The sequence below is a fragment of the Rhinolophus sinicus genome, linkage group LG10 (assembly GCF_036562045.2).
Source record: "Rhinolophus sinicus isolate RSC01 linkage group LG10, ASM3656204v1, whole genome shotgun sequence".
In the NCBI taxonomy this organism is placed as follows: Eukaryota; Metazoa; Chordata; class Mammalia; order Chiroptera; family Rhinolophidae; genus Rhinolophus; species Rhinolophus sinicus.
In genome coordinates, this window is record NC_133759.1 from 87,081,567 (window position 1) to 87,100,356 (window position 18,790).

General features: G+C 42.4%; 1 protein-coding gene across 4 annotated transcripts in view; it reads right to left on the minus strand.

The window, feature by feature from the left end:
* The window catches only part of DPYSL3 (dihydropyrimidinase like 3), a 107,046-nt gene that overhangs the window by 49,321 nt on the left and 38,935 nt on the right, over positions 1 to 18,790 (minus strand). Inside the window, exon 1 of one of the 4 annotated variants that reach the window (XM_019739100.2) lies at positions 8,979 to 9,408. The exons of the other annotated variants lie outside the window; for them this stretch is intronic. Coding sequence (XP_019594659.1) covers positions 8,979 to 9,017 — 39 coding nt within the window. The 5' untranslated portion in view covers positions 9,018 to 9,408. Of the gene's footprint in view, positions 1 to 8,978; positions 9,409 to 18,790 lie in introns of those variants that run through there. 4 annotated transcript variants of the gene reach the window in all.

The following is an 18,790-nucleotide window of genomic DNA, read 5'->3' on the forward strand; positions in this document are numbered from 1 at the left end:
TGAATTTGGGTTCCACCAATGAAGGCTTGTGGGATCTTAGGCAAATTTCCTGATCTAAGTTTCCTCATCAATAAAATGGGAAGACCTAGCTGGAAATCCATCTACCTAATTGCGTTGTTTTGAGGATTCCATGAGATAATGAATAAAAGCATTTAATACAAAATACAATAAATGTTCATTCTTCTTATTAATTGTTAAACTAATTTTTCCTGTGTTCTAGATTAGATGCTCCTGTGAGAAGCATCACGTTGCTAGGCCCAGAGCCGATGGTCAATAAATACTTATTTATACCATCAAGAAATAGCAAAGTGCTGTTATTACACCTGATTATATTGTATCTGACACATCCTAATACATATAGTACTTCTAATGCTTTCTGATCTAACGTTTTAGGTTCCATGAATATACTTTAATTCTTCATTTTGCCTCCCTTATAGGTGCTCCTTTTAAAAGGATCCAGTGATTATTATTACACATAGATTATTGAGACCATAAAGTACATGGTTTACAGAGATGAGCTTGGTAAAAAGTGCTTTAAGTTTAACTGTCCCCACCCCTCAAACCAAAGAATGAATTTTAGAATAAAAGCTAATAGGAATAGGAATCACTCCGAACATAAGCCCAGAAAATACTGACAGATGTGGTAGAGTGAGGGATTGAAAATCTTTGAGAACGAACACACACACACACACACACACACACACACACACACTCCCTTTAAATGGCTAACCCTAACAGGGAAACAAAAAAGAACTACAGGCTGCTCCCTCACTAAGCTTTCTAAAAGGCAGGATTTGCTGTACAAATGCCTATCTAATTGCTGCTAATAACTCTAATGACTTTGGTTTCTGTGCAAAGGCAGAAAGGGGCCTCCAGTAAGATCTATGTTAGATCTCAGTTCAAAAAGTCATGGTGACAATTTTCTCTATGTGAAAGAAGACAGAAAGTTCTCCACTAATTCTTTTGAATCATTTGCAGCAAGAGAACGGTGGGTCTGTTTGCAAGCAAGAAGTACCCAGGGAGGCCCCTGAAACAGGCAGAGAATGAGGCCAGATGCAGAATTTGGAAACAGGGGCAGAAGAGAGGCCTGAGAAGAAAGAATGGATGGACTCCCTGGCACATGTGCCTACATCAGGTCCCCTATTACAGTTAACTCTGCGTGTTCTGCTAAAGGGCTGTCATGTTTCTCTTAGCCCAGTGATTCTATGCTGGTTTCTTAGAGCCAGGCCTTATGTCTTAAAACTTAATAAAAGTTAATATTCTAGTAAAAGGGAGGGTGGTATACAAGCACAAATGCATAGAGGTTCTGATCATCGTCTCCCTTGAAATTGTTCCTGCAAAGTAAGTGTTAAATGTATCCATTCATTCAATATTCATTCAATATTTACAGAGGGCTCAATACGTGCCAGCCTAAAGACTAAGTAAGTCCTGGAAATTCAGTGGTAACGAAACAAAAACCATCTCTACCTCATGGAGTGTTTGGGGCATTATTTGGCTTTTGGGGTGGGTTATTTCGATTGGATGTCCGCCACTACGTTTAAAATATTGGCAAGTGTAACTGCAAAGAGCTGGGTGAGCACTACAGACATGGAGCTGCTGTCTGTGGGTTTCCTTGTTTGTTTGACCAGTCTGGAGTTGGGGCAATTGTCGCTTTTGTGCTCTTATCAATGGTAGTCTTATCCAAGAGAGACTGTTTGTGTCAGCAAATGAATCATGGTTATCATTTTAATAATAATACTCATTTGAATTAATACTAAACCTCTGCTAAAGAAAGGACCGACCAGTCAGCATTATTGCATTTCTCCCCTGCACAGAGTCTATTAACCAAGTCCACTGTCTAAATGAGAAAAAGGCTGGGTTTTCAGGGGTAAAAAGCAACCAAAGACCCTTATAGCCAACACAGATGTTGGCTGGTCCCATTGAGTTGAAGCCAACAACTGTTGCTCTCATCCATTTTCTCACTGCTCTGCCTTCCCTCACGGGCAGGGCTTAGAACTCCTCCCTGTGCATTCAGAACAAAATGAGGAGAGGCTGACCATGATCGCAGGAGAAAATAAAGGCTCATGGGGTCATTTGCACTGGCGGGGACCTTGGGGATCACCGAGTTCAATGCCCTCATTTAACTGTGCAAGAATCTGAGAAGATTCATAAGGGTTTGCCCAAAGTCACATGTAAGTTAGAGGCAAGGGCAGGCCTGAACCACAATGTGCTGACACTCCATCCAGGGTTCTCTTCCTTTCCTTGCATGGTAAAACAAGAGGGCTCTTTTGCTGTACTAGCCAGAGAAACTCCTCTCTTAAAAAAACTAAAATCTCATTTTATCCTTCATATCTCATTGTCCAGCGCTTGCATAGAAAAAAAAAAAGAAAGAAATCAAAGACACATGAGAAATGTGTCTTTGAATTCCAGATATCCCAATTAGGTTCTTGGACCATTCTAAAGTGGAGCTCCCCGATCTGGCTTAGAGTACTGGGTGTGTCGTGGGTTTCTCTGCCCGGCTGAATGAGAATGGGGAGCCTGGCTCCTTCTCTGTCAGGGAAGAGGGCAGGGACAGAGCGTGAGAAGGGGCTTTGGGCTCAGATCTGCACTTATGCAAGGCAGAAAAGGAGCATCTGCTTTTCCACCCTGCTTTTCAATCCTTTTCCACTCAGACATGTTCCTGGGCAAAAGCCAGAAGCTAACTCAGACAGCTGGCAGAGCAAGGCATGAACCACCATTGGGAGGAGGTGTACTCAGTTGCTGTTCCAGTGGATAGGGAATTACTACTTTTCGGCCTGTGAAACTAATTCACCTCTGGAAGGACCAACCCCATGATCTGGCTATTTCAGCTGTGTGGGTTTAGTCAAGTTACTTAATCTCTGAGCCTCTATCCAGAACACAAAATTAGGGTTAGTAATTGCAGCTCCAGGAGTTGTTGTGAGTTAAGTGAGATAATCCGTGTAGTTTGTGCTGAGGCACACAATAAATGGTAGCTATTAACATTAACTCCACTATGCTTAGTCCCCTCTTTTTAACCACTGAGTTCCCTACAATCTAATTAACACGAGAAACATTCCTCAAGAGACATAGTTTTGGGACTGGACTCCACATAGAGACTAGGGTCAAAAAAAGAGGCCAAGTTGAGGGGCTCATCCTATTCCACCAGACTATTTGGAGGGGAGGGTCTATTGCAGATATTGAAAGAGACACACAGTTGGATGAGAGAAGGATTTCACAGCAGAAGCATCTCAAAATAGAGGAACTTATTTCTTTGGAGTGTCCAGGGTCTTTCTCCCTTGTTTCCCACTGGCCTTCAGAAAATGGGAGGAAAGGTAAGGTGGAGCATTGGTTTGAGGAGGGTGTAACCAGAGATGGTTCAGACCTCTTATTAACATTCATCCCTGAAGGTGGTGACATATTCAAATTTCTAGTTTAGAAATTTGAATTTCATGATTAGAAGTGTGGACTTAGTCAAAGAGAAGCACATTTACATCCTAGTGAGACAATCCCACTACTGTAAACATTTTGTAATTTTTCCAATGTAGTAAGCAGTTCTATGAATGTATCAATACATAAGGGTCCCTTTAGGATGTGAAAAGATTTTTTTGTTCTTTTTCAAATTCCATTTTATCTTTTTCCAACTGAGGAGGTAGGGCAGAGAAAAAGCCACTGAACAGGGACTTGTGAAGAAATTGCTACAAAGAGGATTCATAACTTGTGTCACTCTAGGCTATAAGTTGATTAGGACTGAAAACGATACAGTTCAATTAAGTAAGAAAAGTGCCCTTTATTCAGCTTAACGGAGTCTTCTATCTCAAAGTCCAGAGACAGATTAATGGCCTCTATTAGATTGTCACTAATGAATAACAATCATAATTCTGAGGAACACAGTAATATAAATAAAACAGGAAAATATAAGTTTTCTATAACATTGTGTTAATTTTTATTTGTTTTTGAAACGTGTATTAAAAAACTAGTTTTCTAAGTAGTTTCTTTATACTCTAGATCCTTATCAAGTCTTCCTTTATTAATTTCCACATTCCAAACTAGCTGAGATTGTATAAATAAATCAATATTGCCTCTCTTGAATACATCCGGGGTTCACAGACCACTTTCACTGTCACTACCTCATTTGAGCCTTTCAACAGCCCAGTGAGATAAGCGGACAGATTTGTATTTATCAACTGACAGTTCTACCACAGAAACTGGAATTCTCTCAGGAAATCTGTTTCTCCAGAATTCCCCCAAGTGCCCAACTAGCTCTGTCACAGTTACTAATAGTCAGAGCTCTATACACCAGAGGTGCTTTGCTAGTATTTGAGCAAGAGAAATAATCTGGCTGAGAATCACCACATACTTGCTCAAAATATAAAATAACAAATGAACACCCCAGGCAGGGCCTGGGCTGAGATTTCCATGATCAGATATCTAAGATTTTTCCATTCCTATGACTTTGATAGTTTTTCTCTGTCTTTTATGCTGGAATTTCCCTTCCAAGATGCCTTATACAGATAGAGCTAGCTTTGGGGTGACTTCCTTCGACCTTCCAAACTCTAGTTCTCCATCTCCTCCTATTTGCTCCCAATCCAACATGGTATCTATTGAAACAAGAGGAAGGCAGAGCTCCAGGAATGGGGCAGCACTTATCCCTTGTCTAGGTTCTAGTCTATTTCTAGGCCTCCAACTCAACCGCTGCAGAGATCTGGGTATTCCCCCAGTTCATAAGGCCCCTTTCACTTCCCTTCAAAAAAAAAAAAAAATTCCCAGGACACCCACATTGCGCACACTCACACCCTTCCAGTGAGACCACAGCATTCTGACTCTGCCCAGGACCAAACTCTCCAGGTCGTTCCTGACTGAGGATGTCTTCCGGCAATTCCCAAACATCACACACATACAACCCAACCTCCAGTGCAGCGGAAATGCATTATCTGCCAGACAGTATTACAGAAATCCAATGAGCATTTGCAAAAAGCCAGTTCTCTGCGATTTGTCTCTAGAGGGAATTCTGGAGCTCTTTATCCACACCTTTCAAAATTGCATGTTCCTCTGGGAGGCAGCGGCTCAGCCGGGCAGCTGAGGCTGTGAAGTCAGACAAGACCTGGCTCTGATTTCCATCCAGTTTTGTCACAAAATTCTCACTGTGTAACTCTGTATAGCTGACTCTGCCTAGCTGTCAGTTTCCTTAACTGTGAAATGGGTTTCTGCAGAGAATGCGCATAAAGCCCTGCATCCTAAGTCTTAGATCCCTACCTATTCCTGTGGTCAGCTTCAACTTTTAGCTTCTGTCAGAGAAAAACAATGACTGTAATGTAACTACCCAAACTTTCTAGCTGTGGCATGGACATGGTAGGTACCATCCCTAAAATTGGTGTGTATATTTATATCACATACAAAGTAAGAGAGACCATGTTATGGAATTTGTTGACCGTGGCAGGAAAAATATGCATCACAGGTCCTACCAGGAATAGAGCCCGTCTGAATCTTTTCTCTAAATTATTTGCCCTACCAACACCAAGGAACAACGATGGTAGAAGCATAGACACCAAGAGGAGAGCGGCGAGGAGGGGCAAGCGCTTTGATTTCAGCCAGGTGTGTAGGGGTGAGTCCTGCCTCCAACAGGATACCTCTGACCTGGGGCAAGTGCATTTGACTTTCATGTATTTTTTCAAATCTATAAAATAGGGATAACTAGAGTACCTCTCAGTGTGGATCCAAGGATGAAAAGAGGCAATGGATATAATAAACACTCAATAGGTGTGAGCGATTCGTATTAGGAACAATTTTTAATTCATTTATTGATTTACCTGGTCATCATTGGCATCTATGGCCTAAGCACTGTGCTAATGAGTGGAGACAGAGGTGAATGACAATATAAGGTCCCTGCTCTGCACAGCTGGACCACCCCAAACTGCCGGTCTCTGACATTTAGAGGCAATGGCTGGTATTGAGGGAAGCCATAGAGATCATGCAGGGGGTTGACTTGAGAAAGCACGGTGACATCTGAGGCCTGAGATACTCACAGGGAAAGCCCCAGGCAATTCTATCAGTGACAGAGAAACCCCCAACCTGGACTTCCAAGAAACCAATGAACACAGTGGGAGTAAGAAGGCTTTAATCTCAGGGGAGCAGCAAAAATAGGTAGAAGGAAAGACAACAAACAAACAAAATCTTACTGCCGCCCCCTCAAATTGTGGCAAAGGGTGTTGTCTGGGAAGGTAAACAGTACAGGGCCCAGAAAGACTGCCCTCACTCATCCTTAGATTATAGTGACATTTTAGCTACTGGGTGGGGCAGCCTTCACAGAAAGGAATATAGAGAGGGTAGTCAACTTAATTCAAATTCCACAATCGTACCATTATAAAACGTACTAGAATTGACAGGAGGGGATATATGTTATATTCAGATCTTTGATCATATTTTCTGTATATCTATATCTATGTCCATATTTTTGTTAACTAGGAAGATAAATATCTCAACCCTTATAATAGGTAGATAACCATAATCATTTCTAGACTGGCAAATGTACAAAAGTATTTTATTCTGAAATAGAATGTTTCATCAAGGAAATACAAGCACAAAGCATAAAAAATCTACAAATGGATTCCTTGCCCCCAAAGACCAGCAGCCCCACCCCAACTCCTGCCCTAACCCTCTTCTGTGCCCCGTCTCATACCCCCCCCCCCACATACCCCTTTCAGCAATGAATACCAGGCAGTCTGGCTTGAAGAAATTCACAACTACTGTACATTCCTGTCACAGCTGCTGGAGACACAGACCCAGCTTCAGAGCCTGCTATGCAGCACCACGCCCCACGCACAGAGAGAAAGGATGGAAGCCGCACTGAAAATGAAGGATGCACCCCAGGGAAGAGAGTCCACACAGGAACAAAAGGGAACCCCTAGCAAACCTGGCCTTGGGATTAGGACACAGCCACATACATATATGGGGGCGTCTAAGACAAGGAAGTCATCAGGGCTAAATTTCTGTATCTTTCATTAAAGGTGGCTTAAGTGATGCCTAGAAGAATGGGCGTGGCCCTCAGTGCCTTAGCACAGGCTAAGTCCGGAAGAAGGACAGTTGAAATCTTCAGACTAGGAAGAAAAAATAATCTGTTCTCTGCTATCCCAAAGAGGAGAACTGGCAAATGCATCCTTGCTGTAAAGCAAGTGGCATATACGCAGCATACCTCCCACATTTAATAGCATGAGAGCTGGGGTCCATATCTCCTGAGTTAGGGAAATAAGTATAAAAATTGAGCTTTTCTCTCAATCAGCCTTTTTTCCCCTCCTTAGGATACATTCCACAGCTCTTTGCAAAGATCATTGGCACTGAGAAAACACCGTGCATTGTAAAAGACCCACAATATTTCTTCAATAATCTGAAGTCAATGATATCAGGTAATGGTAAAGGAGGATGGATTTAAACCCATTGCCTCTATCTGCCAAAAATCAATCCCTACCCATCCCAACTCTTCCCCTCTGGGGAGTGTTTCTTCCCTGGGACAAGGTGAACAGCGAAGAGGGGGTGGGGCACACTTGTGTGGAGTGAAACTCAGGTGATGAAAACGGTAGGATGGTGCAAGACAAATAAACCATTTGGAAGTAAAGTGCACCAGAGGCAAGAACAGCTTCCTCCTGCCTACAGAGGGGAAGGTCCTGCATGACAATCACAAATACACTGGGTGTTTCAAGCATAACCCAACAAGTGCAAACAGACTCATGCTCACAGCAAAACCTAATGGATTCATGGATTCAGACAAATTAACTACAGTAGCAGGTACAGCTCTGCCCTAGGGCAGCGGCAGAGCCACTCAGGGGCCAGCTGATCACTTCCTTTGTTCGCCCGGCAAAGATGGAGTAACCACCCATTCCCTTACTACACACTACACACAGACTACACACACCCCTCATTCACTACAGACAAAGCACAACTGCAGTGATGCATGCTAAACTAACAAATGTCAGTGGTTTTTTTTGTTGTTTTGCTGCCTTTTTTTTTTTTTTTTTAATGCCCATCCCGGCCTGTCCTATGTCCCTTCCATTTGGGGGCATCATTTCAGGGCAGCCTGGAGGAATCCCAGCCCTGGGTGTGGTATTTTGCTGTGACAGCGATTTGCTGGCCGCTGGTGTAGATGTGTCTTCTATACCTGATAATGGCACATCCCCTTTCACCCTGTCTAGGGGCTCGCCCAGAGCATCTGACACCCACCGGCCACGGGTGGATCGGTCTTGCACACAATGGCAGCTGGACACGGCATGCACACAGCGTGTGCCCGCGATGGGAAACTAAAATCTGTTCTAAAAACTCAGCCTTGTCTTGGAATGAGGAGGAGAAATGACATGAAAAATATAAAACGTATCGCGGGCAAAAAAAAAAAAGTTGGTCATTCCTGCTAGAGCCACGTTAGCTGTCCAGTCCCGAAAATGACGCACTGAAATATGAATCAGGGTGAAGGCAGGCAAGAAAGGGACAGGGTGAGGACGGATGGTCCAGACACCTACCACCCTCGAGACGCCTGGGACAGAATCACCGGTCTGGAGCTGGGAGTGCACTCAGGCTGCTAAGTACCCCTAGGGAAAGGTGTCATTTCTCTATACACCGCCCAGCCAACAGCAACCTTAAACAAAAAGCACGCCTGGCCAGGAGCAGCACACACAGACATCCCAGGCGGTGCAGGGGGTCCAGGGAGGGCCATGAGCCTGTGTTCTTCGGGAACTACGGGGTGGTGGGAAAAGAGGCTAAATAATCCAAAATTCTGCGCGCCACTGTTTAGGTTTCCTCTTTGTTTTGTTTTCTCCAACCCCAGGGTCGCTCCGTCTGGGTGGCGCCCGCCGCGCCGGCTGGACTGACCGCCACTCTCCACCCCCAGGACCGGGGTCCTTGTCTTTCCCCGGGGACCGGACCAGCAAAGCCGGCGGGATCCAAGCCACAGCGCCTGCGGCGCAGCGGGACTGAGCAAGAGAGGGAGGGAGGAAGGCGGCGGCGCCCGGACTCACCGTGATCCGCGGGATGTTCTTCTTGCCTTGGTAGGACATGGTGGCGGCAGTGGCTGCAGCAGCGGCGTCCCTCCCTCCTTCTGCTCCGGCTCACCCGCGCCTTCCTCAGCGCACAGCGCCCCGAGATCAGGTGGAGCGAATGGTGCGCTGGCCACCGCCGCCTCCCCTCGCCTCCGCCCCCCTCCTGGGCTCCCGCGGCGGCTGCCAGAGACAATAGTAAATCTCCCTGGTCCCCCTATCACCCCCGACCCCCCTGCCACACACACACCCTCCTCCACTCGCGTTCACGCCTGGGCTTTTTTTTTTTTCCCTTTTGCGATGCCAGCTGGGACCCCGTAAGACAAGAATGGCTGATCCGGGACTCCTCCCTCTTCTGTCTTATCCCTATTGATTTTCCTCTTTGCATGTGCCTCACCCACTTTTTCTTCCTTTTTGTGTGTGTGACTTGCGAGTGCGGCGGAGCCAGGCCGCTCCACCGCCACCAGGGGGCGCGAGGGACTTTTCCGGGTGGGGATGGTGCAGTCCCGGTGCAGGAAGAGAGCTCTAGTGTTGCACTCCTGTCCTCGTGGGCCAAGCCCGGGAAAGCGCCAACGCCTCCCACCAGCCCTCGGTCCGATTTCCCCCCATCACCACTCTCATTTCAGAAAGGTGACGGCTCCGGAAGTCCCTCACGGAACCGCCCTCCTCTGCCTTTGCAGGGTCTGGATGGGGTGGCCGCTGCCTTTGTTACAGCCAAGGGCTGGGCGCCACCTCTGCTGTTCGCTGGGTGGGTAAACAGCCAGCGCAATCTCTTAAAAAGCCGAGAACTGGTCAGACTGTGCAGGCTGCCCAGCCCGCTGCCATCCTGAGACGATGAAAATACGAATCAGAAAATACAAAGCGACCACTCACTCCTGGAGGGCTGTAAGGGGCACCGTGTCAGTTAACATCAACGGTTCTCTGGATTTTAAAAATATTCTCAAAATAATACGTGTTAAAGGAACTACACTGCTTGGCTCTCAGAATCGAAGAGAGATCATTGATGCTGTTCTGTGAGTAAAGAGGAGAAAACACCTGTAGGGGAAGGCAGAAGCCCTGGCACGGTAACTTGTGTGCAGCCATGGATTTTGTGTCAACAATGTGCGCTGCTCACAATCCCCAGTTTACTTTAGGCAGGGCTGATAGACAAAAGTCACTATGTCATCAAAAGCAAAAACATGCCCTTTCAGCGCTGGAATATATTACCCTTTGGCTACCCACTCAAATTAAAGGGCCAAGGGAGGCAAATTTGGAGAGGCCACTGTGGGTGGTGGCTGAGTGGTGTTCTGAGAGGGGAGCTTCCTCAACTCTCCTGCAAAATAATCCCAATCATACTATTTAAATAACAACAACAGTGGCTTGCCATGCAAAACTTATAAAACCACCTAAAGACAAGCCTCCTACCACCCTCACTCCTTAACTGTTGATCCCAGTGTCTTACCAAATAGAAATTCTGTAGATAACCACTTAGCATGACTAGGTCTGTGTTAGGCATCTTGAATTCACATTTCTGTGAGGCAGAACACTGACCACACTTCAGGACATCTTTTCATTAAATTGAAGCCTTACTTTGCAATACAGAAGCAATATAAAGCATCCACAAAAAGAGGGTACTTCAGAATACTTCAGCTTGGGCTTTCCAGAAACCTGAAATGAATGAACCAGCCCAGTCACATAATCAAAAGGGAGAGTAAACCTCCCTGAAACACTCTTTCTCAAGTTAATCCAAGCTTCTGGTTATTCATGGGTAACGGGACTGAATGCCTGAATGCTGTCTTGACAGGAAAAGTCCACACAGCACTCTCCACTGCGTTTCTATGATACTCTGGCTAGGAGCATACATGCCAGGCCAAGGTCACCTCCCTGAACTCTTTTGCAAAGCACAGCGGGGAGAAAAAGAAAAGATTGAAGCCAAAGGCATGCCCTAAACATTCTGCTTTGTTCTTAAAGCTTAAGTGCTGAGACCACTAGCCAAGAGTTGTGAAATTACAAAGCAATCTGGGGATTGGCATGCAAATAAGCAGGATTATATTTAGAACAGACTAAAAGAGAAAAAGACATACTATGAAACCCTGCAGAGGTTTCTCTGAATCTTTCCCATAGATTTTACTGCCCCCAACTTATTTGAGGGGATCTTGCAAGTTCTTAAGAAAAGCAAAACTATGTAGGGGACAAGTACAATCCTAAAGAAATACCACTGCTTTCTTTTTTTTAATTTCCTGGGTTTCTTTGCCTGTCTTGCAATCTAATTATCTCTGCTGTTACTGTCATTATAATCCAGAACACTCTCTACTAAAAGAGATTTATACCATATTTTTGATCACTTAGTGTGTGTGTGTGTGTGTGTGTGTGTGTGTGTTGTTTCAAATTACAAGAATAATTCGTTAAACTCTTTCAGGTCAGGCTTGCCTGCAAGAGGCCATGCAGAATAGGACCTGTGATGTTTCTCCAGATCAGACCGCTGTGACAAGCCATGCCCAGGAATGCATAGTAACCAGCTAATCAGTTCAAGCTGTTGCCATCCTCAGACATGTACAACAAACACTATTTTTTCCCTCTCTCATCCCTTTCAATCATCTTTCTCTTCCTTAAATCAACATCAAGTGTCTTAGGATGAGTTTGAAGGAAAAAGCCTTCCTTGGCTATGCTTTTCTTATTCAAGGAGTAAGAAGAAAGGCAGCCATCAACACAAGATGCCTCTGTGTCTGGCCAAGAGGATGAGGAGTGGAAGCAGCATGGATATTTTCCACAGTAGAATGACTCTGAATGGTTTTCCTTGGATACATAGCAGTTCTTGGCTTTAGGTATCTCAGGAAACTATGAGAGAGAGAGAGAGAGGGAGACACAAAGAGGCCTAATTTATGGTCCCAGAGAAATACTTTTGGCCACCAAACCAACCACATCCATAGACTTCCACACCTGAATCCAAGACACATTATGCTAGTTGCTGAGGCCAAAATGTTGGCATCATCCAAACCTTGACTTCTCTGCTTCAATCCAATCCAATTTGCACCACATATCCAATCTGTCAGGAAACGCTATTGGTTCTGTCTTCTAAATATGTCCAGACAACGATCTCTTCTTTCCATCTACAAAACTGCTGTTTGTGATTCGCCACCATCAGCAATCACCGGGAATACTGCAGTAACCTCCTAACTGGGCTCTCTTCTTCACTGTCATTCATTTATTCAGGATCACAATTTCATACAATATTTACCTTACTATATGCTATTATTTTTCGAAGTACTAGTGTTCCAGAGGTGAAAAATAATAATGTCCCAGATCTCATTGAGTTGACATTATACCCTTATCAAGAGAGTGCCTCACCTGTCACTTGTTAGTCCCTTTCCGTGTTTTATGTATCTTTATGGTACTTTTCACTATATAACATATTGATTTACTATTGAGTAGTACCCTTCTTCCCATCAATAGAATGTAAGCTCCTTGAGGGCAAGAAATGTTTCTGTTTTATTTACTACTATGTCCTGAACATGTGAAATAGGGTCTTGCCCATTGAAATTGCTCAATAATTATATGGTAGGTGACTGTAAAAATGTTTTAAATTGTGTCTGAAGAAAGAGTAAATAATAGATGGAGTAAGACCTTTCCTGTAATTAAAGGACATGTGGTTAGAAGCTAGAGGTTTAAGAATATTTTTGCTTCTCTAAGGCTCCTTAGAGTTTCCTGATTCTAGATTTCAGAGCAGGTGAATTCAAGATGGTGAGGAATCACTTTGCCAACATGATACAGTCACAGAATTCCAAGGCAACACATGGGCCAAAGAATGGCTCAGTAGAATAGAGTTGGTACTTGAGCACTCATTAGAAAGCTGGAGCTTTGAAAGGAACTGCCATCAAAGTGTATGAGAAGATCAAGAACCTTGTGTTAAAAAATTTCAACCACAAAAAAAGTTGATGTTGAATTCAGAGGGAAAACTGCGCTAGAACCCAGAATGGTGTACTGGATCTGGACTGGGGTGGCCGGTTAGCTCAGTTGGTTAGAGAGCGGTGCTAGTAACAAGGTTGCCAGTTCAATCCCCACATGGGGCACTGTGAGCTGCGCCCTCCACAACTAGATTGAAACAACTACTTGACTTGGAGCTGATGGGTCCTGGAAAAACACACTTAAAATAAATAAAAGTTAAAAATAAAAAAAAAGGATCTGGACTTAGGAGTAGAGGGATCTCAGTCCCTATTATAATTCATGCATTTTCTGTTTCTATGACCTATAGCAGATTACTTTAACTTTCTGAGTCTTGGTTTCCTCATCTCTAAAATGTGCATCTTATTACCTACCTTACAGGAGGCCCTATAGTGTTTTGTGATGATTTATTAGTTTGTTCAACTACTATATTTTGCCATGTATAACGTGCACTTTTTGGCCCAAATTTGTGAGGGGAAAAAAAGGAGGTGCATTATACATGGGTAGTACTAATTCCGTATCTATATAAATGTTTTTAATTCTTTTATTTATGCTTACGAGTTAAAACTGTCACTCTAAAAATCAATAACGATATCTGTATGCAAAATAATACCCTGGAATATGATAATTGGTTTTGTTGAACTTATGATGAACTTGCAATGACAAAGAGCTCTTGGCCTTCTTCTACAAGTATGATGCATAAGGTATCGGTACATAAAATTTCTTGTACCTTGTATCTGTTCTTGTGTTTTGCAATTATTTGTTACATGAAATTTCTTGTACCGTAATATGTTAAAAAAATAAATGCCAAAAATTCCTTTATAATACAAAAAATAAGTACCTAAATGTAAACAAATAAAAATTTGAAATAAAAAATTAAAACAAAGGACTTTTTTTCACTGAAAGTTTGGGCCAAAAACATGGGTGCGCATGATACACAGGAAGCACTTTATCCCTTTTGCCACGATGGTCGGATATATCTGAATAACTATTTGTATCCACTGACTGCGGATGGAAACTTCCAGAAAAGAAATTTCGGAAAGCAGATGTACATTTTTCTATATTTTTGCATTTTTCAAGAATGAATAACAATAGGACATTTTTATACATAAAAACAATGTCATTTATATAAAAGCAACTCAAATTGTTATTATTAAATGCATAAAATAGTCAAAACATCAACTTTTTGTTTTTTGTGGATTTCTGACACATTTTGAAAAAATAACTTGAAATCTATTAATGCAGCAAAAGAGTTATACATGGCAAAACACGGTAATATTTACTGAGTATTTACTATGGATACCTAAGCATTAGGGATACAAATATTTGAATAAAATAGAGACAAAAGCTCTGCCCTCTTAAAGATTCCATTCCAGGGAAGGGAAAAATTAAGAGTCACGATTTAAAGTATATAGTGTTTAAAGTGATGGCAAGTGCATTGAGGATAAATAAAGCAGAGATGGGGATGTGAAAGTCACTCTAATGTCTTAAAGTTGGGCTGGAATTTTATGTAAGGGGTCACAGAAGGCAAGGTGAGATGATGGTAGCTTGAACCAAATGGTAACAGTGAAAGCAGTGAGAAATGGTTAGACATTGGATATATTTCAAGGTAAAGCCAACAGTATTTGCTGATGGATTTGACTGGGGTATGAGAGAAAGAGAAATCAAGGATTACACCAAATTTCTTGGCCTGAGCAACTCAAAAGATCAAGGTGAGACAGGAAAACCTGTGGGAGGAATGGGACTGTGGAGAAAGATCAGGAGTAGATGTGTGGGCATTCCTATTAAAAATCTAAGTGAAATGTTGAGCAGGCAGGTAGATATTCGAGATTAGAAATCCAATGGAAGAGCTGGGGGAAAGATGCAAGTTTCTTTCAGGAGCTGTCAGCCTCTAGATATTATTTAAAGTAACAATGATGAATGAGATGACCAAGAGAGTATAGATAAAGAAGAAATCTGAGGGAAGTAAGCTTCCTGAGGGAAAATGAGCAATCAGAAAAAGAAGCAGGGAGTGGTCAATGAGAGAGAGGGAATACCATGGAAGTATTGTGTTCCGAAGGCCAAGAAAAAAATTATTTCAAAGAAGACAATGTGTTCACTTCCTTAATTGATTTTGAAAGGTCAAGGAAAATGAGACCTGAGAATTATAAGTGCATGAAAACCCTGTCAAGGTTCACTGAGCACGCTAACTAGAGTACCTATAAAATGAACATCTTAATACCCATATCACAATGTTTTTGTTTTTTTAGTTTTGTGAGCATGTACTAAATTGTTTAAGCAATATTTATATACCTACCATGTGTGTATGTGTATCAAAGCAGTCTTAATGAAGTTGTGGGGTGAAAATCAACATGGAAATTGGAGACATCTAAGATAGACAATTCTTTCAAGGGATTTTATTGCAAACTGGGACAGAGAAACGGAGCAATAACTATCAGAGAAATTGGAATATGATACAAGAGAAATAATATCATGATTGTATGCCAATGGGGCTAATTCCATAAGGAGAAGAAACACCATGATGCAGAAAAAAAATGGGATAATTGCTCTATCACTCTTGACAGGTAACACAGGTGACATCTAGTGTTCAAATGCAGGGTTTGCCCTTTAGCAAGGAGCAAGGATGGTTTCTTCACAATAACTAAAGGGAAGAGTATATTGGCACAGAGATAGGTAGCTAGGTAATTTTCATGGAAGGAGTTTATGGAAGTTCTCTTATGATTGTGTCTATTTTCTCTGTCATCAGCTAAGATAATCTGGGAGAGAAGGTATTGGAAGTTAGAGGAGAGAGGAGTCGGTATGAAACCAATTTCTAGGAGAGTAAAGGGACCTGGGAAATATGCTGTGATTACGTGGCAGTACTGAGGAGTCCCATGAGTTAGTGGCCATGAATTTAAAGAAAGCATGGAGTAGATATTCTTCCAGCCACGTATAGGTGTATACATGCAGACATAGAATAAGCAGGCTGTGCGGTTTAACAAGGGCTTTGCTAGATGAGTGCTGAGAAGGGAGAGAGAAACACAAAGGAACTGAGGATGAAGTATGGAATCTAAGCTGGTCGAGAGTGAAGTGAGGGCACGAGTGTATAGGGGTGTATCGGATAGTGAACATACTGAAGACTAAATGAGATTATTCACGTAAAGCTCTTAGCACAAAGCAACTTAATTAGATAGCAGCCATTCCTGCCATTATTTTTAATGTTATGATTATTATTTTCTGAATTCGTTTATGTCAGGGACTAAGACTTGTTTACCTTTGTAGTCTGTAGCTCTTTTGTAATGCTTGGAATAGAATAGAATCAATGGGGAGGGGATTTAATTGAATAGAGGGGAGAGTTAAGAATAGTCTGTCTTCCTTTTAATCACCAAAATGTCTAAAATCAGTGCTTAGACATTTATTCAGTTTGACTATCAATATCTTTTACTTTTGAAAATCAAGTTTATATTTTGTTGTATTAATATGAGTAAACATTTCCCCCGGTCCTGATTTGAAGGGTGGAGAAAAAAATGGTCCCAAAACAAATACAGAAGAGTTTTGAAGGGTCAAAAGTCATTTATCAGGCATTTGTAAAATATGTAGGCTATTGTAATGTGAATAAATAAACAGTTAATCTCAAAACTGCCCATTAAATCATTTAGGTGCATTAATTTTACCTACAATTTAAACAAAGGAAATCTTAGTCATGTACTTCCAGGGTCACAGAATGAAAATCAAAGTGGTGATTCACCTGCTATTATTAGATGTTTCCATATTAAATACACAGAAATAACCTGATAAACAATCCTACCCTTGATATACATAAGCGAGAGAGAGAGAGAGAGAGAGAGAGAGAGAGAGAGAGAGAGAGAGAGAAATATTATAGCCACAAAGAACTATTCCCATGGGCTTATCCCCAAATCACACTTACACAGTGTGAGCAATGTGTGCAAACCTCCTTCTCCTGGATGGAGTTGCTCATTCACTTCTTTTAGAGAATAATTCTGATGGCCTTTGGCCTTCTCCATAAGCTTTGATGAAAACTCATTTCAAAGCCACAGGCAAGATTATCCTGGTGGGCCCAGTGGAATCACAAAGGTCCTTATAAGAGGGAGGCAAACGTGTCAGAGAGAGAAAGGAAGATGTGATGATGGAAGCAAAGGTCAGAGTGGTGTGGCCATGAGCCACAGAATGTGGTCAGCCTCTAGAAGCTGGAAAAGGCAAGAAGGATTCCAACCCTGCAGACAGCTTGATTTTAACCCTGAAAGACCCTGTTTAGACTTTGACTTCCAGAACTGTAAGAGAATAACTCTGTATTGTTTTAAGCCTCTAAGTGTACGGTAATTTGTTACAGCAGCAATAGAAAACTAAAACAGGTAGAAATCAAAGTGAATCAAGGATTGATGACCAGAAGGTTGAGGGTAGTCACTCTACTAAAAAGTCACGATTCCTGGCCCAGTTTCTGGATGTGACCTAGTTTTCAGGCTGAGGAAGGAGTCTGCAACACCATGCCTAGTGTATATGGTAATGATTCTTCTACGCCTTCCTCATGGGCTCCCAGGGCCATATACTAATGCTGGGAAAGGGGACTAAGTAAACATCTTGAGGACTGATGGATACAAGTTCTTAGTTGACACTGATACTCAGAGACATAAAGCATCATCATAGCCCCTCCCTTAGAATGAAGGCATGTTTAAACCGGGTAATAAATGGACCCCTGGTCTAGACGTGGCTTACATCTGGCCCTTTGGGTTCACAGGTCCACCTGGTGGTCATTTTCACAGACTGTCATTGATTAATTGGAATAGATAAATATGGTAATTAGTACAACTTCCACATTGGTTTCTTAGAGTGTAGGGTAAGAGCTATCGAATAGGAAAAACCAAGTATAAAAGGCCCTAAAACTGACCTTTTCCCCCACCCCAAGATATTAAATCAAGACAGTAAATCAAAAAAAAATTTTCATACTAAGGGAATAGAAGAGATTTGTGACACCCTTAAAGACCTTAAGGATACAGCAGGGCTGGTAGTCCCATCATACTGCCATTTAATTTACTAGTCGGGATAATGCAAAAGCCAGACAAATCCCAAAGCATAACTCAATCCATGAATGACCCAAACTAAAGTTGCTGTGATAATTTTCTAGAAAGGACTATCACAGTCTCAAGTACGTGCTACATAGCCATTGATTTAGCAAACAACTTATTTTCCATCCCAATCAGATAAGGGGATCAAAAACAGTATGCATATACTTGGAACAGATGGTAGTTTACATGACTAATCTTGACCCCAAGGACATGTTAATTAACCCTCCCTCCATCATAATAATATCTCAAAAGATTTAGACTGTCTGGGCATCTTGAAGAATATCCCACTGGTACACTCTATGGATGACATCATCAAATCTGACTCGATGAGCAAGAAGTGACAAGTACATTGAAGGCTTTGGCAAGACACACGAATTCTAGAGCTTGTATGAAGGACACATGAACTCTAAAGAATGGGAGAGGAAGTCTACAAAAATTCAGGGGCCTGACACCTCAGTGAAATTTTAAGAGTCCAGGACTAGGGCCTGCCACAACACTTCCCCCAGAGTAAAGGACAGGCAAAGCCCTTGCAAAGAAGGAAGCACAAAGCCTGGCAGGCTTCTTCAGCTTTTAGAGACAACTTATTCCATACAGGGAAATACTTTTACAACACATATACATGAAAGGCTGTCATCTCTGAGTGATGCCTGGAGAAGGAAGGAGCTTTACAGCAGACTCAGTGCAGTGCAAACAGCCCTGCCACTGTAGCCATATGACCCAATCAGTTCTATAAGATTCAACATATCCGTGGTGAGAAAAGTCACCACAAGGAGGCTATGCAAGTCCCAACAGGAGTATCTCAATTTGCAC